This window comes from Suricata suricatta, chromosome 3 (genome assembly GCF_006229205.1).
Source record: "Suricata suricatta isolate VVHF042 chromosome 3, meerkat_22Aug2017_6uvM2_HiC, whole genome shotgun sequence".
Classification (NCBI taxonomy): domain Eukaryota; kingdom Metazoa; phylum Chordata; class Mammalia; order Carnivora; family Herpestidae; genus Suricata; species Suricata suricatta.
The window spans coordinates 52,469,659-52,493,294 of NC_043702.1; the positions used below are offsets into that span (position 1 = coordinate 52,469,659).

The 23,636-nt window shown below is 36.3% G+C and overlaps 1 protein-coding gene across 1 annotated transcript in view; it reads left to right on the forward strand.

The window, feature by feature from the left end:
- Positions 1 to 23,636, forward strand: part of TTN (titin) — a 269,934-nt gene that overhangs the window by 113,479 nt on the left and 132,819 nt on the right. Inside the window, exons 118-153 of the mRNA XM_029934316.1 lie at positions 810 to 893; positions 1,281 to 1,364; positions 3,373 to 3,456; positions 3,680 to 3,760; positions 3,906 to 3,986; positions 4,155 to 4,238; positions 4,488 to 4,589; positions 5,006 to 5,122; positions 6,945 to 7,025; positions 7,415 to 7,492; positions 7,693 to 7,776; positions 7,939 to 8,022; positions 8,309 to 8,392; positions 8,621 to 8,704; positions 9,437 to 9,517; positions 9,808 to 10,023; positions 11,024 to 11,101; positions 11,304 to 11,378; positions 11,580 to 11,672; positions 12,423 to 12,500; positions 12,690 to 12,890; positions 13,104 to 13,187; positions 13,360 to 13,437; positions 13,920 to 14,003; positions 14,252 to 14,335; positions 14,533 to 14,616; positions 14,824 to 15,105; positions 17,252 to 17,326; positions 18,090 to 18,164; positions 18,815 to 18,910; positions 19,486 to 19,563; positions 20,494 to 20,562; positions 20,835 to 20,924; positions 21,075 to 21,368; positions 22,206 to 22,286; positions 23,054 to 23,131. Of these exons, the coding sequence (XP_029790176.1) occupies positions 810 to 893; positions 1,281 to 1,364; positions 3,373 to 3,456; positions 3,680 to 3,760; positions 3,906 to 3,986; positions 4,155 to 4,238; positions 4,488 to 4,589; positions 5,006 to 5,122; positions 6,945 to 7,025; positions 7,415 to 7,492; positions 7,693 to 7,776; positions 7,939 to 8,022; positions 8,309 to 8,392; positions 8,621 to 8,704; positions 9,437 to 9,517; positions 9,808 to 10,023; positions 11,024 to 11,101; positions 11,304 to 11,378; positions 11,580 to 11,672; positions 12,423 to 12,500; positions 12,690 to 12,890; positions 13,104 to 13,187; positions 13,360 to 13,437; positions 13,920 to 14,003; positions 14,252 to 14,335; positions 14,533 to 14,616; positions 14,824 to 15,105; positions 17,252 to 17,326; positions 18,090 to 18,164; positions 18,815 to 18,910; positions 19,486 to 19,563; positions 20,494 to 20,562; positions 20,835 to 20,924; positions 21,075 to 21,368; positions 22,206 to 22,286; positions 23,054 to 23,131 (3,666 nt within the window). The remainder of the gene's footprint in view (positions 1 to 809; positions 894 to 1,280; positions 1,365 to 3,372; positions 3,457 to 3,679; positions 3,761 to 3,905; positions 3,987 to 4,154; positions 4,239 to 4,487; positions 4,590 to 5,005; positions 5,123 to 6,944; positions 7,026 to 7,414; positions 7,493 to 7,692; positions 7,777 to 7,938; positions 8,023 to 8,308; positions 8,393 to 8,620; positions 8,705 to 9,436; positions 9,518 to 9,807; positions 10,024 to 11,023; positions 11,102 to 11,303; positions 11,379 to 11,579; positions 11,673 to 12,422; positions 12,501 to 12,689; positions 12,891 to 13,103; positions 13,188 to 13,359; positions 13,438 to 13,919; positions 14,004 to 14,251; positions 14,336 to 14,532; positions 14,617 to 14,823; positions 15,106 to 17,251; positions 17,327 to 18,089; positions 18,165 to 18,814; positions 18,911 to 19,485; positions 19,564 to 20,493; positions 20,563 to 20,834; positions 20,925 to 21,074; positions 21,369 to 22,205; positions 22,287 to 23,053; positions 23,132 to 23,636) is intronic.

The window sequence follows — 23,636 nt, forward strand, 5'->3', positions numbered from 1 at the left end:
AGGAGAGAGGAATGAACATAAATGGGAACTCTGTTCTCTGCTTCAGGGACCTTAGCAGTCTAGCCACCAGCTCTTTGGAAACAGAAATTTGATGTTCTGGAACCAGCTCATGCCGGCTCCCCAGAGCTGATGGTTAAGTGTTTAGGAATTTTGTGACCCAGTGTATAATACCTCCATGATCAAAACTTAAACTACATAAACTTAAATTATATTAAAAACTATGATCATAGTTAAAACTGTCTACTTCCACTTTCACTGCACTTTATTATTATTTCTGTTTCTGAGGTTGTTTACATCGATTGTGCCTATGCAGTGGAAACACTAGATCACGGTGGGCGACCTCACGTCTCTTCCAGACTCCATGACAATGATGTCACGCTCCGTAGCCAGGGAGGGAGTGTTTACGCCACCACAGAAATTGGAAAATGGCAGCTGCTACGAATTAGGGCCCCCCCTCCCCCACACACCCCACCCAAACTGTTAAACATTGAGGATATAAAAAATATTTAAGATAATTTAATGCAATTGTTATAATGCAGTCATTTGTATTGTAAAGTTTCTAAAACTGGTGTCTGAGGCACTTTCTAGGAAAGTTCAGGCTCCTGCAGTACCGGTGAAGGGGAAAAACAACCCTGTTTTCTAATTAACTATTCCTCCAGTCCCCTTCACTCTTGTTTCTAACGTGGAGGTTTCTCGCACTCATTTGGCACAAAAAAAATGTCTACACTTTATTTTAAAACTGTCTTGCAACAACATATGCCTTGTTGTAAGAACACACGATTTCTCAAAAATGACCCTTTCTTTTAAAGTCCCTGAACCACCTAAGAAAGCAGTCCCAGAAGAAGTGGTTGCAGTGCCCATTCCTAAAAAGGTGGAGCCCCCTCCAGCCAAAGGTAGAATAATATTTTGGAAAAAAAATGTCTCCGTGTCTGTCTTTTTGTATCTTTTACTATGGGATCTGTGTATTAACAAAATCACATGTGTCAACCCTTTGTAATGTATTTAATTCTGCATATGTTGATTTCATTAATTGTGGTAATGTATTAAAAAAGTGTCAGTAACATTTAGACCATACTAACCGAGTCTTTGTTTCATGGAATGTGTGTAATGTCTCTGTGGTACGGGTTTATTTAGCATATATTTCTACCACAAGTAGAGCATGTTTAACTGCTTCCTCAATTCTTCCACTCTTACTGAGGATTTGCGCTTTAGTATAATCTTAAATGTCTCAGAAGGAGGCTTGAATTCTCAACATTGTTTCTACAATGGTATCTTTAAAGTTCCTGAAGTTCCCAAGAAACCTGTGCCAGAGGAGAAAAAGCCAGTTCCTGTACCCAAAAAAGAACCTGCTGCTCCCCCAAAAGGTACACCAGCACTGAGCATGGGGCAGCCCTTTGCCCGAAATGCCAGCCTTTTGCGTTATATTGTCTTCAGCCGCGTGCCATGCTGTCATACTAGTTTGTGTCTTTTAGATGCCCCTCATGTTTTTCATTTGTTTACCACCTTCCAGGGCTATACTCTTGACATGCATTATTTATGACACTGAACATCCCAAAGACATCACCAAAAAGCGTTTTTAAAAGAAGTAGCTAGGTCAAACTGCTGTCTTAAATTTTTAATATCTTTCCTGCCTTAGAGAAAGAAGAAATATTTGTGAAATTCATATTCAGCAGACATGTTTCTAAGAAAAACTCTTTTACCCCTCACATATGGGATTTTTTTTCTTGATAAAAAATACTTCCATGAGTTAAAAAGAGATACCAAGAGTAACAACTGGAAAGAGTTGGGCAGAACTGAATGTTAACCAGATAAATATTGCACACCGCTGCTAGTGACGGCCGCTCTTCTGAAGTCAATAGTGACGGGTCTAGAGTAGTTAGAAACATTGATTCTTGACATGTACTTTCACCATGTTTCCCGACTTTACCCGAGTGTCAATATTTGCCATAAATGTTGCATTTATCTATTATCTAGTGAGGGGCCCTTTTGTCTAGGTATGTTTGGCTTCAATGTGCTAATCCTTTACTTTGGTTATTGAATTTGGTTGGTTTGTTTTGCAAGGGGGTGGCTGGTATAAGACAGTTTATGGATGCAATGAAGCTACAGACAATGCACATCTGGTCTGTTCCAGAGAGATTTAGCAAGAATTCAGTGTCACCAATTTAGGCTTACTGAAGTCATACTGTTCCCAATTTGCCTGACTTCCAGTTTCCAGTTTCTTTCTGAATCAAATCTGTTTCTGTCTTTCTCAAATTCTTGATTATTTCAGAATTCTGGGTCCTTTTTTTTTAATCAAATAATTTGTAAAACAATTCTGATTATATAATCATTAAAATATAATGAGTATATGAAGATAAAATATTATTAAAAGGTTGTATCACTAAAACCAATACTAATACCGAAGTCACTTGATCACTCCTGAAGGAGACACAGAGACAGGTCTCACCATTAAAAACAAATACACCTAGTAACGTGTATATATTTTCATGAACACCCATGTATAGATAATATATAGACAGACATAAATGTGTATCTGTATAATTACATCAGGATATTACAAATGCAAGTATAGAGGTATAGGAGTTTACAAAAACTGCTATCTTATTTAAAATGGAAACAACATTTGCCAGTAATGCATGCTGTTAAAATACATCTGCCAGTTAAAAATTCCACACTGTCTACACTTAGATAAACTAAACCGTTGTAAGCCTTTTAGGGTCAGAGATCCTTCGGAGAACAATGAAGCCTCTGAGAGAAAAGCCCGTATGCACATACCCACAACACTGCACACACAAAGCTCCCAAAACCACTGACATGTGGATATCAGATGGAGAAGCCTACTTACTCTCGAATGGGTGTTTTCTGATTGTTCAACACACTACAGTTGCATCAAAAACGAACAAAATCATAAGAAAAATGGGAAAAAATCCTGACCTATAGATACAATTATTCTAAATATGTCTTAGTCTAAGATAGTCTTAGGTAAAGTAACTCCATTGTCATTGTGGATTCCATTTCTCCATATAAAGCATGAAAAGGCTTTGCCATATTCTGTATGTACACACTCTTGTTTTTGTAGTCACTGACTGATTTGTTTTATCAAAAGCAAAACAATATATAAAGAACAAATTACATACATATCTTTTCGTGTATATAACTCATTTTTAATTGCCTGAATGCTCTGTAATTCTACTTGTGACATTTATCACATCGTGACCTTTTTAACATTATAGTCTAATTTTCTGCATATTTTGCTGATATGTAGAAACTCTATAACAACATTTATGAACCACTAAAGATCTGTGTTTGTGCCTATGTCCATTCATAAAAGTGGTATACGTCTGACTACTGTTCTGTTTTAAAAACTTTAAGTCCCAGAGGTGCCGAAGAAACCTGTCCCTGAAGAAAAGATTCCTGTTCCTGTTGCAAAGAAAAAGGAAGTTCCACCACCTAAAGGTACAGTGCCTTGCATGGTAAAGGAGCCCTATTTTTATGTCTTGAGTACAAAACATGTTTGTGTTTCCTTATCTGTTGAGTTACTTTAATTCAAATCAAATGCTTTATGGTGTGAGTAATAATTCAACAGAAGTGCATGTCTGTCTACTCTTTTACAAAATAATTGTAAATTAGCTACTTTGGAAAATGCAAAGTCATTTCTAAAAATTAATGTCTTTTCAAGTTGCTGAAGTACAGAAGAGAGTTGTCACAGAAGAAAAAATAACCGTTGTTACTCAACGAGAAGAATCTCCACCACTAGCAGGTACTTAATTCCATCTTCATAAATAACCTTGTCTTTCCTTCTGCCTTCTTTAACTGCATGTCTTCTCTCATGGTCATGCCAATTCTGTGTTACTCACTTATTTTGCCTTCCTGGGAATTTTAAAAATCAAATACTGTTCTTTAAGTGCCAGAAATACCGAAGAAGAAAGTTCCTGAAGAAAAAAGACCTGTTCCTCAAAAAGAGGAAGAAGCCCCACCACCAAAAGGTATTGGCTCTCTGTCTTTACCAGGACCATCTTACAGAATATTATGGGACAAGGCAACTGACGGTTTTGTTAGTTCTGGGATAGGAGTACGTTGTGGGTGTATATGTGTGTTTGGGGCTGGGCTCCAGTGAGATAACTCTGAGGTTCTAAAAGTGCATGTTTCTAAAGTGCTAGCTCTACGCAAGAAACCAGTCCCTGAAGAGAAAGTTCCTGTACCAGTTCCTGTCGCTAAGAAAGAGCCTCCTCCCCGAGGTAGGATTTGACAAAAATCTTTTAGCTTGTGAATTCTTGCTTTGTTCTGTCAGTTGTCTTCCTGTGTGACCTTCCGTCTCTCTTCTGATTGAACTGTTATGTGTACCTCCTCGTGATATGTTACGTAACTTGTTTTCCCGTTGTGTTGGTAAGAACGGTATATTGTGTGTGTATTCCCCAAATTCTTAGCGAGAGAAAATCATTAAGATTCTTGAAATTTAAACTTCAAATTTAATACTTTTTTAAAAGCTGAAGTCTCTAAGAAAATTGTGGTAGAAGAAAAAAGATTTGCTGCTGAAGAAAAACTATCTGTTGCAGTTCCTCAAAGAGTGGAAGTCATGCGACACGAAGGTATATTAATGAGAAGTGAGGGGGACATGGAGGGTGTGTGTTTCCTCAAAGTCTTTCTTTCCAGATGTGACTGTTTACCTTACAAGTTGTCCTTACCAGTGTCTACTTGCTGTGACTTTCTGAGATTAAGTCTTTTGTGTCTGCATTGGTCCTAAATCATTCCAAGAGAGTGAATGAGGTGCTGAAAATGTGATAATTGTCAAAGTAGTCACACTTGGGAACCATCTGAATATTCTTCTCAGCCTTGGGCTGTCCTGTTCTCTCGTCTGAAGTCAGCTCTCACTTCCATGTAAGGAGGGGCTACTATGAAGCCACGCCCTCAGCAGATAGAAGAACCATTAGCCATCTGCAGGCAACACCTGGCTATTACCTGTATTTCAGGAGGCTGAATTTAAATTCAATACTATCTTTTAAAATATCTGCAGAGGAGGAGTGGAGTTATTCAGCAGAAGAGGAAAGAGTGTCCGTTTCAGTTTATAGAGAAGAGGAAAGAGAGGAGGAGGAGGAGGAAGTGGAAGTTACAGAATATGAAGGTAAACAATGCCATGAGCTAGAGATGATCTGGCTTCTTGAGGGGCTGTTTTCTTTCACAGATTGCTTATCAGATTAATGAAAGTGACACAAATTCAGTGAAATCTTTGGGCCTCATACAGGCCCATGTATCTGTTGACCAAAATATAAGATTCTGGAGCATCGCTTAGGGAAAATATCCAATGTATTTCTTGTCCATCCTCTCTTCCTTGGCTATGTTGGGGGAGAGAAAAGGCTCCATATTTACAGGTTACTCAGGGTGCAGGCACCTCCATACGCATTTGTCCTCTCAGTAGACACGGGACTTGATTTCTGCATGGTGGGCTCACATAAACTTCGCCTGTAGTCTAATGTCTAAAACGTGGGTGACATAAAGGAGTATTGACAGCGCAACTCTCTAATGTGTCCTGACTCACAGTTTCTAAATGAATAAGAAGTTGTATTACCTTATTATATTCCTAAAGTCAAGGCCATGTTTGAGAGTGAAGCACGGAACACATAGGTTTTTCTTATATTTCATGTGTGGAGAAAACAATGATGTAACATCTTTGATTGGATTAGCTATTCAGATGTTACCATGCCTATAATGCTAGTTCTGTATAGTTTCAATATGAACAATAAGCTTTATTTCAGTCTTGTTCGATGAATAAGATACATTAGGCTTACTGCTGAAGTGCAGCGCTCTGGCTGAAGCTATAGATCTGAAAGAACTTCCTTAAGAAAGTTCTAATGTAGCTCTGCTTTAAAGAAAAATCAATAAGCTCTGTAACAAATTGACGCTCTTTCTAATAAAAAGATAAATAGAATTCCATATGTAGATGCCCTTGAGTATATTTCTGGCTAATAAAATGTGCCCTACTTCTTCTCCTCGTGGAAGAAAAGTCCATATAAAGTTCCAAGGTGCAGTCATAACAGAATGGCTTGGAACAGAGCAAGATGGGCCCTGACTCCCAAGAGGAAGCCCACTGGTTCAGTTGTAATTCCTTTAAAAGCCATGGGGTTAGGCCGAAGTCAGGACTCTTAATAGGTCAGTGAGAGCCCCATCCCTTCTAGACATGATTGAGAAACCAAATATAACATATGCACATAGAAAGTTCTCATTGCATGAATCTGATTTTAATTTTTGACAGCAGGCATTATGGATCTCTTTCCATTCTATGTATTCTAGCTAAAACGAGAGACATACTATAATATTTTATGCTTTCATTAAGCCTGGAAGATTTAGGGAGAAGACAGTGGTCTGTTAAGGTCACCTTTAGGGTAAAGAGATGTGACTATACCTAGATCTTATTCTATAAGCTCAAAAATCATATGAAGACACCTGTCTCTTTTCCCACACCAGCCCCCACAAAACTGGAAAAAAATGTGTTTCCAAGTCCTCAGTAGGTTTTTCATATGTAATATAGGATTTTTTTATAAACCCATTTATGATTCCTTAAGTGTATCTTTCTGCCCTGAAGTCTTCAAACCTAGAGTGGTCTGTTATTTTTGAAACCTATCTTCAAATGCTTGTGTTCTCATTAATTTAGGCACTAAGATTGTTTTTTATGTTGTGTACTTATCCTGTTCTTCCTGTGAATACAAGCATTATTATCTTCATGATACACTTATAAATTAAATTCTTGAAACTTATTTTCCACATGCTTTAGGAAGGCATATGCTTTGATTAAAATGCACTTCTTTGCGCATTTTAAATAGGAACAATCGGGGATTTGGCAAGTGTTAAACATTTTATTATTTTAATTGCTCTTTGAAGTAATAAATTAGGCTGCAATTAAACTTGAAAACCACTACAACTTTTCTTTAAAACTGATATCTTTAAAGTGATGGAAGAGCCTGAGGAATATGTCGTGGAAGAAAAGATGCACTTTATTTCTAAGAGAGTGGAGGCCGAACCTGCCGAAGGTACACAGACTCTTGTGTTAATTTGAGCCCCATGCGTGTTTGGCTTGTCTCATTCTTTATGTTCTCTTGTAGTTAGTCACTTGTATTGCAAGTATTGATAGCTATCACATCTAAGTAAAAAGACTCCATATATTTTTACTGAAAAGAAATCATGGGAACCTGGGTGGCTCATTCAGTTAAGCATCTGACTCGGTTTCAGCTCAGGTCATGATCTCAGAGTTTATGGGACACTGGGCTCCACACTGACAGTGCAGAGCCTCTTTGGATTCTCTGTCTCCCTATCTCTGAACCTCCCCATTTGCATGCTCTCTCTCTTTCAAAAATAAGCAAACAATTTAAAAAAAGGAAATCTGGGCATTTCTACATGTGTATTTTATAATCTTTTCAAGTGGTTGAGAAACATGAGAAGAAGATTGTACTGAAACCGAAAATTCCTGAGAAAGTAGAAGAGCCTCCACCAGCTAAAGGTATTGTTTTCACTCAAAGAATTTGATACTCTTGGCTTCAATTTGAGGCTTTTGAATTTTGTCCGCACATGTGTATGAACATTTTTGCTGATCCAGTCATTAATGTTTGTGTATACATAGCATCTTTACAAAAAGCGAAGCCGCACATGGCACTTTGTCTGTAATGCAAACTAATATTCTTAAACCTCATCTTTCTAAAGTTCCTGAGGCACCTAAGAAAATTGTGCCAGAAAAGAAAATCCCTGCTGCAGTTCCTAAAAAGGAAAAGGTGCCACCAGCTAAAGGTATATTGCCTTTACTTTATTCTTTCTTTGCATAATGTCTGTCTTTTTCATCTTAAATCGATACGTTCTTCAAATTTGTATAACATTAACAAGAAAATCGTGTGCCTGTGTTTAAGGTTTTCCACATTGTGTGCTTTATTGTGTTGCTTGATATCTTTTAAGTGCCAGAAGAGCCAAAGAAGCCAGTTCCAGAAAAAAGGGCTCCTCCAAAAGTGGTTAAGAAAGAAGAACCTCCCCCAACCAAAGGTAAATGAAACCCTGCCGCCAAAAATGAGAGCCATGTCGTGTCTTTCATCCTCTCGCCGCTGTCCTTGGCTCCCGCCTGGTACATGGGGGTTATTGGCGTATCTCGTATCTCGGAGGCAGTGGTCTATTATTGCCTTATGTATGGGTGGAGTATTACTTGTTGTGACGTTTATTGTTGTGTATGTTGTGAATTGTCATAGTCTAAAATCACAGTACTTTCTGGCCAATACAAAAAAAAATCTACTTTAAGTAATTTAACTCCCAAATCCTAAAATTATCTTTCAAGTGACCGAGAGGCACGTGGAAATTACTCAAGAAGAAAAAGTTCACGTTGCTGTAACTAAAAAAGAGGAGCCTCCAAGAGCAAGAGGTACATGCGACCTTCCCATACCCAGAGTGTTGTACTTAACCTATTCTCTTTACCAAATGCACTGCTTGTATGGGTGTTGCTTGTTGCTGTTTTTGTTGCTCTGTTTGTTTCTTTATGTGTGAAAAATGATAATGTCAAGTCCTTTATGTTTGAGTTACTATTCTATGACTGTCTTTTGGTGGTTTGAATGAGGGAAACAAGTCTTTAAAGCGAAATCTGTCTTTAAAGTGCCCGTGGAGCCCAAGAGAGCTGTTCCAGAAGAAAAAATTCCAAAACTCAAACCTAAAAAAGAGGAGGAACCACCAGCAAAAGGTATAGCAACTTTTTTAAAAAATCAAAAGAAGCATGTAGGTACTGAAGGTAACCTAGGGGAATTGGGATCTTTAGCAAAAATAATCTAAATACTTTATTATAAAGTAAATAATATGCACATGCTATTTCCTGTCACTTCAAAACTCAACATTTCTGATACCAGAAAGTACTCTCTCTGCTTTCCTTTCCACAAAAGTGTGAAGCTCCCCCAAACGTGTACTTCCCCTTAAAATTGACTTGTCTTCTAATATGTTATTGTCTGTATACTAAACTCATCTGCTGAAATGATTGTTTTTTGTGGCAATCTTTGACAAAACTTCAAATTTTTTAAAGCCTGGATTTTCTACATTGTGTCAGTGGAGCTTACTGAGAACACTTCAGTATTCAGGCGAAGACACTATTTATGTGACTGAAGCTTCTGCCTAATGCTTGTTTGTTAGTCATTTTTTATGCTGTCTCGGTGTCTTTTTGAACTCTCTTGTAAATACTTCCTGATCTTCCTAAAGGATCTATATCTTTGAAATATTAAGCAGGTTAGAAAAAAAAGTATTCCTATGTGTAGTAGACCATGTTTATTTCCAACTCTGTTGATTGTCCTTACCATGTGGATGAGAAATAGTGACAAGCATGGTGATGGTTGTCTTTGTCTGTGGATGGTTCGTACACAATGCCTCTTACCATGTACACATTCAAAATCCTGTAATTCACTTTTAATAATTACTCTTTTCAAAGTCACTGAAATCCGAAAAAGAGCTGTTAAAGAAGAAAAGGTATCCATTGAAATTCCAAAGAGAGAAGCCCCTCCTGTAAAAGGTATGTTCAGCTTTGACTAAATAGTAAAACTATAGAGCGCTTTGCCTGCTACTTTCTAATTTGACTCCTACATTTACTGGCTTATCATTGACTTATGACAGGATATCTAACATTTGTAATCATAAATAACAAAAAGTACCCCCTGTAATACCTTGACCACGAAAGGACTCTCAGGGTCTACCATAACTGGTTCATAAATCGATCCCATCAGAATGAAAATGAAGTCCGTTATCCCTATCACTCCTAAATGGTCTTGAAGTAAAATGCTGCCCATTGTCAACTCATTCTAGAAGTAACTGTAACTGAAGAGAAAGAATGGTCTTACACCCAAGAAGAAGAAACCATTTCAGTAGAACGGGAGGAGGAATATGAAGAATATGAGGAATATGATTATAAAGAATTCGAGGAGTATGAGCCAACAGAAGAATATGACCAGTATGAAGAATATGCAGAACGTGAATTTGAGCATTACGAAGAGTATAAAGAGCATGAAGAATATGTCACAGGTATGAGCAAAACTGCACACCTGGCATGACATTAAATACTTTCAGATTCTCTTAGAATGGGATAGAAGTTTGGATGCCCAAAGACATTTGCAAAGAACTTTATTTCATTTGACAAAGTCAGGATTTTTTGGTTCTTCAATAACTTCTAGAGACAAATCTTCAGAAATCATGAGGTTACTAATTGACTTTGGTTCTGAGACTATCTTTTTCCTCCCTCATTTTTGCTTAGACACCAAAGAGCAAATGTCCCTAAGTTTCTTTCTGAGAAGGATGAGTGCCCATGATCATTCTAATACATGATCAGAAATTTCTGATTATCTCTTATTCTAAAGCTTATTATTATTGAGTATAATAGTCTTTTGAAAAATATATTTGCCATAAGTCAAAAATATTCATAAAAATGTTTTTACATTCAATGTAAAAATAAAAAATGATGGGTTCCCATCATCAAAATTTGACAAGGCTGCTTCAGAAGTAAAGACAGAAGAGGTAACACAAGCAGTTATGTTACATCTATACCCAGATTTGTCAGGGTATAACTTCAGCTGAAAACAATTCATTTATTTTAATCAAAGAATTAATTTCCTACTGGGATTTTGAAATGAATCAATATTATTATTTTACATACCCAATCTCTGATATTTCATAGCTTAACTTTGAGAACATTCTATGTGGTTGCACAGATGGCATTAAAAAAACTAACATTATTTAGAAAGAAGTCTTAACCATGATGTTTTTCTACCTGAAGTGAAATGAAAATGTTAATACGTAAGAGAAAGTTACAATGACCTAAAAGCCAGGAGGAAAGGGCACTCTATGCTTGTTTAGGCTTTTAGACCTTATTCTACTGGGACCTGTGATTCTCATTCACTTCTAGAGGCTATGGCTATACTGTAGATAAAAGATATATTATTTTAATTCTTTGAGTCCATTTAAGAAGTAGCATGTTATATTTATGTTCCAAAGTCTAACATTAAATACCCTGTATGTACTTTTAAAGAACCCAAGAAGCCTCTCCCAGTAAAGCCTGTGCAAGAAGAACCAGTTCCCACAAAGCCAAAGGCCCCACCGACTAAAGGTAGAGTGAGAAAAATATTATCAGTTCTAAGAAATCCATGTTTCCTACATGTCTGTCATGCTATAAACACATGTTGAAGTGGCAGTGTACAAATTGTGTGTGGGGCAGGGATATTATGTTGTACGTTGTGTTTCTTAACTTTTTGTTCTTTCTATTCTTGAGAAATCTGGTTTTTATATCTGTTAATATTGATATTTTAAAGTGCTGAAGAAACCTGTCCCGGAAGAAAAAGTACCAGTGCCCATTCCCAAGAAACTCAAACCTCCACCACCCAAAGGTACATTGCAGTGATAACTACGAAAGACATCTTTGTTACTTATGTTCTGTAAATGTGCGTTACGACCTAGTCCGCCGTTTCTTCTTCTTACGAAATGTATTGTGGTCCTGATTCTTACATGTCACCGTTTTTGTGTATTTTGTATTTATATGTTATTTGTGTGGTGGGTTTTAATGTTCTTCAATAATTAATATCTTTAAGTGCCTGAAGAGCCAAAGAAACTCGTTGAGGAAAAAATACACATTTCAATTACCAAACGTGAAAAAGAGCAGGTGGCTGAGCCAGCTGTTAAAGGTATAATGATTTCCTTCCAAAATGGGGGTCTTTTATAATGTAACTTTAAAAACTAAGGTAGCTATGTTTCTCCTTATATTGTCTTCGTGTGTCTTTTATCATTCGGATTTTTTAGATATAAAAATCTGCCAACATGGGATAAGTAGATAATGCTACCTATAAAAGAAAAAGTTGTTTTGAAATATATCCTTAGCCTATGATATGACAGCTGTCGTTACAATATATTTAAATAGACTACTTGGATTTAAAATCAGTGACACATTCCTAACTTATCTAAACTGATAGAATGATATAACAATGTTGGCCACAGTTTAATAGCTCTTTATTCATTTTAAATTTATTTTAAAGGCTAAAAAAAAAATCTAACTCAGTGTGTAGTCATTTTTTTTCTAAATAGGAAGTAATTTCTCTGCACTTTCAGAAAGCATACTTATCCAGAAGCAAATTAAGCTTTTCAGTAAAGGATAACTCCTACAAGCAGATATGCCTGGGCACTAAACATAATTCCGTATCTGGGCTCTGCTACTTCAAACTTCCTTGAGTACTTTTTATGTTTTAATCCCAGTGGGGTTCAGAATCATATCCATGGAACATATAAAGTTTCTTATAGATGAACAGTTGTATACTGTTCACTTGCAAAGAGACATAAGAGACACTTGCAAAATTATTCTGTATGCTTAAAGTATGACAAAGCAAGCATTGGCTCAGTGTCCTGTTTCTGACAAAATATCCTTATACTTAAATTTCAAGTACCCATGAAGCCCAAGAGAGTTGTCACAGAAGAAAAAGTGCTTGTTGCTAAAAAAGAAGTAACAGCTCCTGTTAGAGGTACCTAATACCATTCTTTTTAATGTGTTGTCTTTGCTGTAAAATTTGTGTTCAGTTCTACGTGTGAAACTCTTCTCTGGGAAAGATAAACCCTGTTCTTTCTTTGGGTACAAATGGCTATATTCCTAATGGGTCTTAATTTCATTGAGTAATTGGTAAATGTCAAACCTAAAGATAATATCTTTAAAGTGCCAGAAGTACCTAAAAGACGAGAACCAGAAGAGATTGCCTTTGAAGAGGAAGTTGTAACCCAAGTGGAGGAATATTATGAAGAGGAAGAAGAGTACCTTCATGAAGAAGAGGAACTCATAACTGAAGAGGAGGAACTCATAACTGAAGAAGAGGAATTCATAACTGAAGAAGAGGTGGTACCAGTGATACCAGCCAAAGGTAGATTATATCTCTTTACAAAGGGGTACATAGCAGCAGCTCTAGAGTCTGGGTATCTAACTTGGTCAGATTCTGGGGCATATTAGCACCAAGGACCAATTCTGCTTATTTTAGAAACAGGCACTTAATGCCAAAGTATGATTTCTGCAGTTGCTTTTCACATTTTATATCTTTTGTGCAACATTTCCAAAATTCTTGATAATATCTTTAAAGTGCCTGAGATACCCAAGAAACCTGTTCCTGAAGAGAAGAAACCTGTTCCTGTTCCCAAAAAGAAGGAAGCCCCTCCTGCAAAAGGTATACCACCACTCATAACATGGGCAAATAAAAGCCTTAATCTCAGTATGAATATCTTTTGAGTTCACAACTTTGTGTGTGTTGCTCTCTGTTGTTAGAAATGTTAATTGTGCTTCATACAGATGTGTTGTTACTAGTAGTTAGAACTTACCAATAAACAATATCTTTAAAGTGCCTGAGATTCCTAAGAAGCCAGAGGAGAAGGTTCCTGTGCCCATTCCTAAAAAAGAAAAGCCTCCACCAGCTAAAGGTACATCTCTTGCTAATCCATCAGTGGGATAATGTAATCATTTATTCGCGTGGTATAACCCAATAAGCCCTGTCACTTCTTTCCCCCTGACACTATTAACAAGACCAGCACCGCCCAGCTGGTTAGAGGAGCAGGTTATCATGTATTCATCTCTAAATTTTGCCATCAAAGCATGCTGTTGCTGAATGCTTGGCTCTTCCTCTTTAGTGAAAAGTTCTTAGCCTAGGGTAAATTCTTATTATCATACCAAAATGGACAAGATCACCGTTTACCAGGCATTGTGTGTTGTCTTGATCGCCCATCTATGTTTTCTCAGTGTCCTCTATTTAAATTTTTGTGCACCTTCTGGTCTTTGTTTTGTGGTGGTTCCTATTTTCAATCTTAAAGTAAAATTATATGATGCTTCAGTTAAGTCCTAAAATTGCTAGATCCTTATCTATGGGTGAAGAATTTAACACTAACCCTACTTGCTATCTTTAAAGTTCCTGAAGTACCCAAGAAACCTGTACCAGAGGAGAAAGTACCAGTACCAGTTCCTAAAAAGGTGGAAGCTCCACCTGCCAAAGGTACATGAACTTGCGAAATATTTTTATTTCACATTTGCTTATAAGGAAAAATTAGCTGGTTCAATTCCATGCTCTTTGGGGATGCAACTGTTTAATATTTCTTCATGGAAAAGAAAATATTTTAAGATAAAATACTTCTTGAACTACCTTGGTCATACTTTTCTTATTTTTCTTAATCTTTTTGAGACTATGCTTAACCTCAACATTTTATATCATGTAACATTTTTCTCTAAATAATTTCTTTAAAGTGCCCGAAGTGCCCAAGAAGCCTGTGCCTGAGAAGAAGGTGCCAGTTCCTGTACCTAAGAAGGCAGAGGCTCCACCTGCAAAAGGTACATCACTTCATCATTTAAGTGAGGGTTCCAGTTCTGTATATTCACATACACCTTCCCCCATAACATTACGTGTTTTAAAATATTGTCTTATTAGCAATGTAAAATTTAGGTATTTTGTGTTTATTTTCATATTTGTTGTTCTAAGACATATAAAAAAAAAACCACATTCTTAAAGACAAATGATATTTTTAAAGTGCCGGAGGTGCCCAAGAAGCCCATCCCAGAAGAAAAGAAACCAACACCTGTTCTGAAAAAAGTAGAAGTTCCACCACCCAAAGGTACATTAGTCTCTTACGGAACCAGGGCAAAAAGGAAAACTAACTGGCATTATACAGCTTCACTAATTACAATTAATGCTCAATGACATGGAATTTGAGACAATTGATGCTCTATGATCAAAGAATATTTGCTTTTCATGTTATCCCATTGTTTTGAATGGTGTACATAAAAGTGACATTTGTACGATTGAATAAATATCTTTAAAGTGATATCCAAGAAACGTGAGCCAGTTCCAGTTCCTGTAGCTCTGCCTCAGGAAGAAGAAGTTCCATTCGAAGAAGAAATTGCTCCTGAAGAGGAAGTTCTACCTGAGGAAGAGGAAGTTCTACCTGAGGAAGAGGAAGTTCTACCTGAGGAGGAGGAAGTTGCTCCTGAGGAAGAAGAAGTTGCTCCTGAGGAGGAAGAATTCATACCTGAGGAAGAACCTGTACCTGAAGAAGAGGAAGTTCTTCCAGAAATCAAACCTAAGGTGCCAGTACCTGCACGAGGTATAGCAAATCTTCTTGGAATCATCAAGGCCTCTTTTGTGTTGAATTCTGCCTTTCCATCTTTTTTAATTCATCTCCAGTCTTATCTGTACTACTTCACTCTTTATGTTGTCTGTCGTCTGAATCTTAGAAAACATTCCAGACATGTGTGCCTTTAGTGCTGTGTCTGTCACGTGTGTCTGTGTCATAAACGAGCTGAATGTCTTTTCAGGTTTCATGATATGCAGTGTTATTTAGTTGTTTGTGGTCTTATTCTCATTTGTCTTTCTGTTATATATATATGTATATAATACTGTGCCTGTGATTTTTAATGTCTTAATGTTTTTAAGTGCCTGAAGTGCCAAAGAAACCTGTACCAGAGAAGAAAGTCCCTGTTCCTGCTCCTAAAAAAGTGACACCTCCACCATCCAAAGGTATACCTGCCTTAAATGAATGCACATTCTTCATCCGTAGACATTTTCATCCAGAAAAATTATGGTTGGACTGGGTTTTATGAAAAATTATATTTATAAAATAGGCATATTTTTATTTCAAAAATGTTCAGGAACACTGGTATCTACTTCTTACTGGATGCAAAACAGTATCAAGAACAAAGTTAAAAGAAACTATTGTCCCAGGACTGCCACAGAAGTTCTCCTCAGTTGCCAAAAATTTTATTAGACATCATAATTTTCTTTTTTTAATTTTTATTTATTTAAAAAATTTTTTAACATTTATTTATTTTTGAGAGACAGAGATAGATCATGACCAGGGGAGGGGCAGAGAGAGAGACACACACACAGAATTGGAAGCAGGCTCCAGGCTCTGAGCTGCCAGCACAGAGCCCAACCCAGGGCTTGAACCCATGACTGTGAGATCATGACCTGAGCCAATGTTGAATGCTCAACCGACTGAGCCACCCAGGCACCCCTAATGTTTGTTTATTTTTGAGAGAGAGAGAGCGAGAGAGAGAGAGAGAGAGAACATGAGCAGGGGCAAGGTGGAGAGAGAGGGAGACAGAATCAGAAGCAGGCTTCAGACTCTGAGCTGGCAGCACAGAGCCTGACGTGGGGCTCGAACCCACGAACTGTGAGATCATGACCTGGGCCAAAGTCAAACATCTAACCGACTGAGCCTCCCAAGTACCCCAAAAATCATAATTTTCATATAGATATTCTGCAAAGCTAAGTTGTCTACACAAAAGATACCTGAAAACTATGATGAATACATTTTCCTAAGTTTCATTCTTCAATCATTTATATGAAGTGCCTTTGAAAAAGAGGACTGAGTAATAGCTTATGTCTTGTGATACAAACATATAAATGGTAGCCAGCAGGTTTTGACTGTAGCCTTGGATTTGTTCCTTGCTGTATTATTCTGAGCAAGTCCTTTAACCAATCTGAGCATCAGGTTTTTCTCCTTTAAAATGGAGAGACTGATACCATTTCTAGTGGGCTCCAATGTTATTGTGAGGATAAAATAAAGTAAGGTATGCAGAAGATATCACTGAATGAATTATCCAGATCAGCCCATAGTCCAGACAAAGTCCATATAGTTACACCTTAAAGCTCAGTATTTTCTGCAAAAGGTCATGGCATCACTACTTAAAATAAGCATAACCCCCCCCCAACCAGCTTAAATAGTCATATAATCAATGAAATGGGGAAGCTGGTCCTTTATTAAAAATTTTAAAATATTTTAATTTATTTTTGAGAGAAAGAAAAAGATGTAGGGGCAGAGAGAGGGGGGGGGCGGAACACAGAATCTGGAGAAGATTCCAGGCTCTGTACTAACAGCTCAAATTCATGAACAGCAAGATTATGACCTGAGCCAAAGTTGGATGCTTAGCCAATTGAGCCACCCAGCTGCCCCAGGCTGGTCTTTTATTAGATTTCAAGGATTCAGAAATACTTTATAGGTAATGATTCAGTAAATTACTAGTGAAATTTAGATGGATAAAATGACAGCACCTGTCCTCTGATATTCAAACAGGTTGCTGATCCCTTGTTCTACAAAACCTACTTATATCATAACACTGGGCTCCTGACCTACCCAATATGTCTATCCTGAGCCACTGTTGCATGTGTCCTTTTTGTGTGTGGACTTCTTGTGTTCTCTCTTTTTTGTCCTCACAATAAATTCTTATCATGTAATGATGTCTTTAAAGTGCCTGAGGTTAAGAAGAAAGTGCCAGAGAAGAAAGTGATCATTCCTAAGAAAGAGGAGGCTCCTCCCGCCACAGGTACTGCCGCCCCCAGGGAACTCGACACTGCCACCTCTTTCTATCCGTAAAAGTCCAAGGGTCCTGTTTCAATATCTGTTACTAAACTTGTATTATTGCTGTGTTTATTGTCTCTGTGTTTGTGCAACTTTAATTATAAAATAAAATAATATCTTTAAAGTGCCTGTGGTACCTAAGAAACCTGAACCAGAAAAGAAGGTGCCTCCTTCCGGTCTTAAGAAAGCAGTGCCTCCTCCTGCCAAAGGTACATCACCCCAAAGCAGGAATGTGTTTGTTGTGCCCATGTTGAACAGCGATGCTGTCCACACAGAATGTTCAACACAAACGTTTGCTTTGTATGGTCTGTCATTTGCATTCCCCATTTGTGACTCTGTTGCAACCAGGTTTGTGCTACGTCATTTTTTCCACTTTGTGTATTTTACGTTGATTCTTTATGTATGTTACTTCTAAATAATACAAACACTAATCTATCTTCAAAGAGCCCGAAGTAACTAAGAAGCTAGTCCATGAAGTACCTATTGCTCTTCCTAAAAGCACAGAGGCTCCAGCAATAAACAATAGAGTATCTCTTTAATGGGTCCTTAGTCTTAAATCACAAACTTCTTTATTTTTGTTTCAATAGCTGATTCTGTGAAATCTCAATGTTTCATCTTGTGCATGTGTGTTTTGATATTTACTCCCTTGTGTAAAATAGGAAACTTGGTCTTTATGCACTCTTCTTTGGTTCTTGCATTCTAAATGCCTTAAAACAATATCTTTTAAGTTCCTGAAGTACCTAAGAAAGTGGAAGAAAGACGAATCATTCTCCCTGAAGAAGAGGAAATTCCACCAATTGAAGGTAGATGACTTTCTAAGAAAATAGATTTTCCAAGTCATCATTGTCTTATCATTGTCTAACATTTGAAGGAAATAAATGTACATTTCACTTCAGAAAATAAACATATTCAGACTCAAAAAGAAATGATTATTTACCTAATAGAAATTGGGCAGGCCAGTTAAAATCAACTGACTCTCCTTTCTTACATGCTTAACCTATTTGTTTTATTTATTTGTTTTCTTTAAATGATACTCTTTGAAAGGAAACTGTATTTGTCATGGGGAATTTTTCATCATATGATGTGGTGGCCAATAGTGGGATAAACCCACGCAAAAGAAATTCCCAGTTAAGCCTGAGTAGTTGATATAGAAAATCTGACTTCTACTAAGTGGATGTTTGCCTTCAAACAAGTCCACCTCTATTAAACATAATAATAATACTCCCAGATAAATTCTCTTTGATATTTTTTCCAAATCTGAAATTCTGGGAAGGGTCTAATATATCTTGAGGACACTGTAGATTTTTTTCAAGGGCTAGTGAGTTCTCACGCACTGGAAAAAGATTGAGCTATGAATTACCCATATTGATGACAACCTCTGTTTTCAGATATATCATTTTATTCTAATATTCAAAATGAATTATTATTTACAAAACAATAATCTTTTTTAAAGTGTATGAGGAACCGGAAGAGCCTATTCCAGAAGAAGAAGAGATCCCAGAAGAACCGCCTACCATAGAAGAAGTTGAGGAGGTGGCGCCACCTAGAGGTACAGCTTCTTTTAGGAGTTGGACATTTAAAATCTATGGTGTTCCAAATCTTTCCCAGACTATGTCTAAATCTAACATTCTTCGGTATACTTTTCTCACATCTTATCAATTATAAATTAAAGATCAATAATTAATAGCACCTAAAGTGTCCCTTCCCCACCCCCAACTTTTCTACTTCATCTACAATACAATTCTTGGGTTATTAGCACTTCGCTTTTTTCTGGCAAGGCCCTATTATAACATTTTCTCCTAGTTTCTAGTTTTTAGGTTTTTATTCAGCATTAAAGTAGAGGGAAATCTGTTTCTGTGTTGTTTACTTTTTAGAATAATTCTTAGCCTATTATTCTTGTAGACTATGATAAGCTTTTCCATTACCTGATATTAATTTGCTAATAGGATTAAGAAATAATGGCTTTCTCACCTTTAGAGTTGCTACTCCATATATATAATTGCCATTTTGGTTGCTAATATCTTTTAAAAATGAGTCAAGGCTTTGTGTTGCTTTTTGCATATATGGGTGTTATTCTGTTCATTGCATGTCATTTTTCAAAATGTCTATACGATACCTTTTAAGTGCCTCAAGTGGTAAAGAAAGCAGTACCTGAAGCACCGACTCCTGTTCCTAAGAAAGTGGAGCCACCACCAGCCAAAGGTATAGCAAATCTCAATTAATAACATCTGTAAATTCCAATTAATGTTCTTTTTAAAAAACAGAAATTTGTTTTCTGACTGCTTTCTTTAGAGTCATTTAAATAGCAAACTTATGAAATTGATTAAGGGCCAGGAAAAACTGTAACCCATTTCATATCTTTAGCCTTTTTTGGAACATTAATGGATGGTTATGTGTGTATGTATTATTCCAAAAGTTTCTCATTCTAAACAACTGAGAATTTTAATGTTAATTAGTATATCTCTTTATACTTACATATATAACAATAGATTCTTCTTCCCCACCTTCCATTCATAAATTTTATTCCATTACATAGCATTTTCTCATGTTACTATAATTATTAATTAATATTACCATATTATTTTATAGGGGGAAAATCTGTTCTAATGCTTGGAAAATAATTATTTTAAAGAGCTTCATGTCCTTTCTAATATTTGGCGTAAGCATTCAAGATTACTGCAAAAAGCTACTTCTCATTGCTTCCTGATAAGATTAATGCTTCGGGAGCGCTCTTAGTCAATAAGCTTCTGCGGTCCCTTTCACAGTTGACATCCCCAGCAGATTAATACTGTCAGCAGAACAGGACACCTGTGTCAAGGCTTAAGTGCTCTATTATGGTAATAACTTCAAAAAAGTCTTTGTCAAATTAAAAATAGTAGAAGTAGGCCCAATGTTGGTAATCCCTGCTATTTAAAAAAAATAAATGAGCAGATTCTTGTGGACATATCTTCTAAGGTTTGGTTAGCCCAAAGAAATGATTTTCGAAAATATCTTTATTGCCTATAAAACTGGTGTCCAGTAGTATGGACTATGTCTTAAACTTTGATTATTAAAGATGTTGTGTTTGCTGTTTTTATTTCATGTTTATTATTGAGTATTGTCAGCTAATGGAAATGCCTAATATCTTTAAAGTGCCAAAGAAGGTTCCTGAGGAAAAAGTACCTGTTCCTGTTCAGAAAAAAGAGCCACCTCCTGCCAAAGGTACATATTCTCTTATAAACCTAAACTTCCTGTTAATATATTCTCATTAAGATTTTTTATGTTTGGGGTGCCTGGCTGGCTCAAATATCTCTTGATCTTAGGGTCATGAGTTCAAGCCCCACGTTGGGCATGGAGCCTACTTAAAAAGAAAAGAATTTTTTTAATTAAAAGATTTTTGTGTTTTTTGTCTCTGTGTCTTGCCTGTTTCGATGTCTTTTGTCTATGGAAATTTGCTCTTGAGAGTCCTAAATATTAAAACTATATCTTTAAAGTGCCTGAAGTACAAAAGAAAGTCCCAGAAAAGAAAATTGCAGAAAAGAGAATCCCTGTGCCTAAAAAAGAAGCTGTTCCCCCAGCTAAAGGTATTTTCAGAAAGCTCTTTGATCCTCATTAATTTTTGCATGAAAGCCTTTGTTTTCAGTTGTTTTTATTCTGTATTTTGAATTTACATCTTTATTTCTCTTGTGTTTAAAAAAAAAAAGACAAATTTCTTAAAATAGATGCTCTTTCAGGGAGGACTGTCCTTGAAGAAAAAATATCAGTTGCCTTCCACAAAGAAGAAGTAGTACAAGAAAGAACAGAATTTGAAGTAGTGGAGACACCAGTAGAATATCTTGAGGAAGAAGAGTTCCATGAAGTTCAGGAATACTTTGAAGAAGAAGAATTCCATGAAGTAGAAGAATTCATCAAAGTAGAACAACCTAGAGTTGAAGAAGTACACAAAGCTGAAGAGGTCCATAGGGTAATAGAAGTTTTAGAGGCTGAAGAAGTGGAAGTATATGAAAAACCCAAAGCTCCACCTAAAGGTATAGGAGAATTCTGTAGATATTACAAATTGTTTTATCTTGCTCTAATTCACTTGTTTTTTAAGTGCCTTTCCTGTTCAGTTTGGAACACTAGAAACTCATTTACTTTCCACCTTAAAATCATCAAATGCTTTAAGCATGAGCTTCACCTATTTGATACAAAGATTAATATTGAGTAGAGATTAACCATACAGAATATAATTTAGCAGACAAGATAATAGTATTTGATATCTACTTATCTAAGAAGCTCACTATATGAATTTATAGATTCTTTTTTTAATCTAGCTAAGAAAGACTGTTAAATGATTGTTATAGGCACCAAAATATCTGAGTAAGGTTATCAGTTGAGTGAAAAAGAAGCTCCTCAGTTCACTGAAGAATTTACATGTTCAGGCCAAACAATCATTGCTTTGTTAATTTGAATCATCTGTTCACAAACTGATCATTCCTTATCTAAAGCTTCCACCATTTTATGGTATTTTCATTACAAAAATAACATTAAGAAAGTAAATGAAGCATTGGTAACACCGCTCATTCTAGCATTTTTTGAGGAGAGACCATGAAACAAATATTCTTCAATATCACTCCAGATCTTGAACACACTAACATGTGTGTAATATGAAGGAATATGTGTGTGTGCGTGTGTGCTTAGTATATATAGGAAATCTACAATATAGATGAAATTTAGCAAAATCAAATCTCTTTTTGAGGTGTGATGCAAATTCAAAAAATATAAGCAGATAAATCATTTATGAGCCTCATTGGACTAACTTTATTAGTAGTGCTCCCTACTACTTTAAGAGCTCATTCTAAATCAAAACACTAATATCTTTGAAGGGCGTGAGATATCTGAGAAAATCGTTCCTCCAAAAAAACCACCCACTAAAGTTGTTCCTCGAAAAGAGCCACCCGCTAAAGGTATTTCATTGGTGAAAAACTACTTACTCAATTATGTGTATAGTAGAACCTTCATTGTATTATAAGTTTTGTGTCCTTGATGTTTTTCTGTGTTTTGTGTTTTTAGAATTTCTAAAACAAACTAATATCTTCAAAATGGTTGAGGGTCCAAAGGAGAAAGTCGCTGTTGTTATACCTAAAATCCCCAAAGCAAATATCCTGATCAACCAAATAGTAAACCCGGGTTTCCTTCTTTCGTACTGTTCAACTGTGTAGTCACTCACATGCCTATTGACAAATCCATGTTTTCCTATTGTTAATTTTAATAACCTAGTAATAATAAATACATAGTGACCGCGTGTTTAATGTCCCTGCATTGTTCATTTTTGTAAACCTCTTGAGTTTTACAATAGAAATAAAAAACCTCTGCTAAATAATTTATACTTTTATCTTTAAATTCCCTGAATCATTTAAGAACATTATCACTGAAGAGAAAGTACCTATTACTCTACCAAGACATGCAGAAGTAGCACGAGCTGACAGTGTCTTATTAATTTTTCTTGTCAAATTCTTAATGACTCTAACATGGGAAATTCCTCTGGATCTCTGTTGTCCTATTTGTTATCAAAATTCAACTCATTTTAAGTATCGTAATATGTGATAAAGTGATAACTGTTTTATATTGTGACTATGTCATGTTTTGTGTTTATGTTTTTCTTGTGTCCTACTTGTTACAAATCTTTATGAATGTTTAAAAGTAAAAGAAATTATTACTGCTATCTTTAAAGTACCTGAAGTGCCCAAGAAAATCGTGGTAGAAGAAAAAGTACGTGTTCCTGAAGAGCCCAAATTTCCACCAGCTAAAGGTACCTGCCTTTGCTGATATCACCAATAATATAAAACCCCCTTTTATTCACTTACTGTGGAGCAGAGAGAGAGAGAGATCATTCTCCCCTCAATTCCACCATATAGCTGAAGTACATAAACTGCAGCTTATGTTCTGAAACATAATCTTCCCTTTTCTGATGACCCTCTGGAAACAAAGGCAAATGCCTAACACTGTTATTGTTTTTGTTGATTCTCTTCTTAAACAACAATTAAGTGATGTTGACCCTCTCAACTTGTTTTCAAAAATTATTTATTTTGGAAGCTATTGTCAAGAAGCTCTGGAAACAAACCTTCCAAATAACAATAGAAAATGATGCTAAACCCCAAGGACAAAGTATTTTTAATATGACAAATTGAGAACTCATCAACAAGGCAATCTAGAGAGAAGCACTGTGTGATTAGTTGGCTTTTGATTTTGGAATTCTTGGTATTCTTGTTAGATCCCCTCTTTGTCTTGATATTGTAGACCCAATTAGGATATTT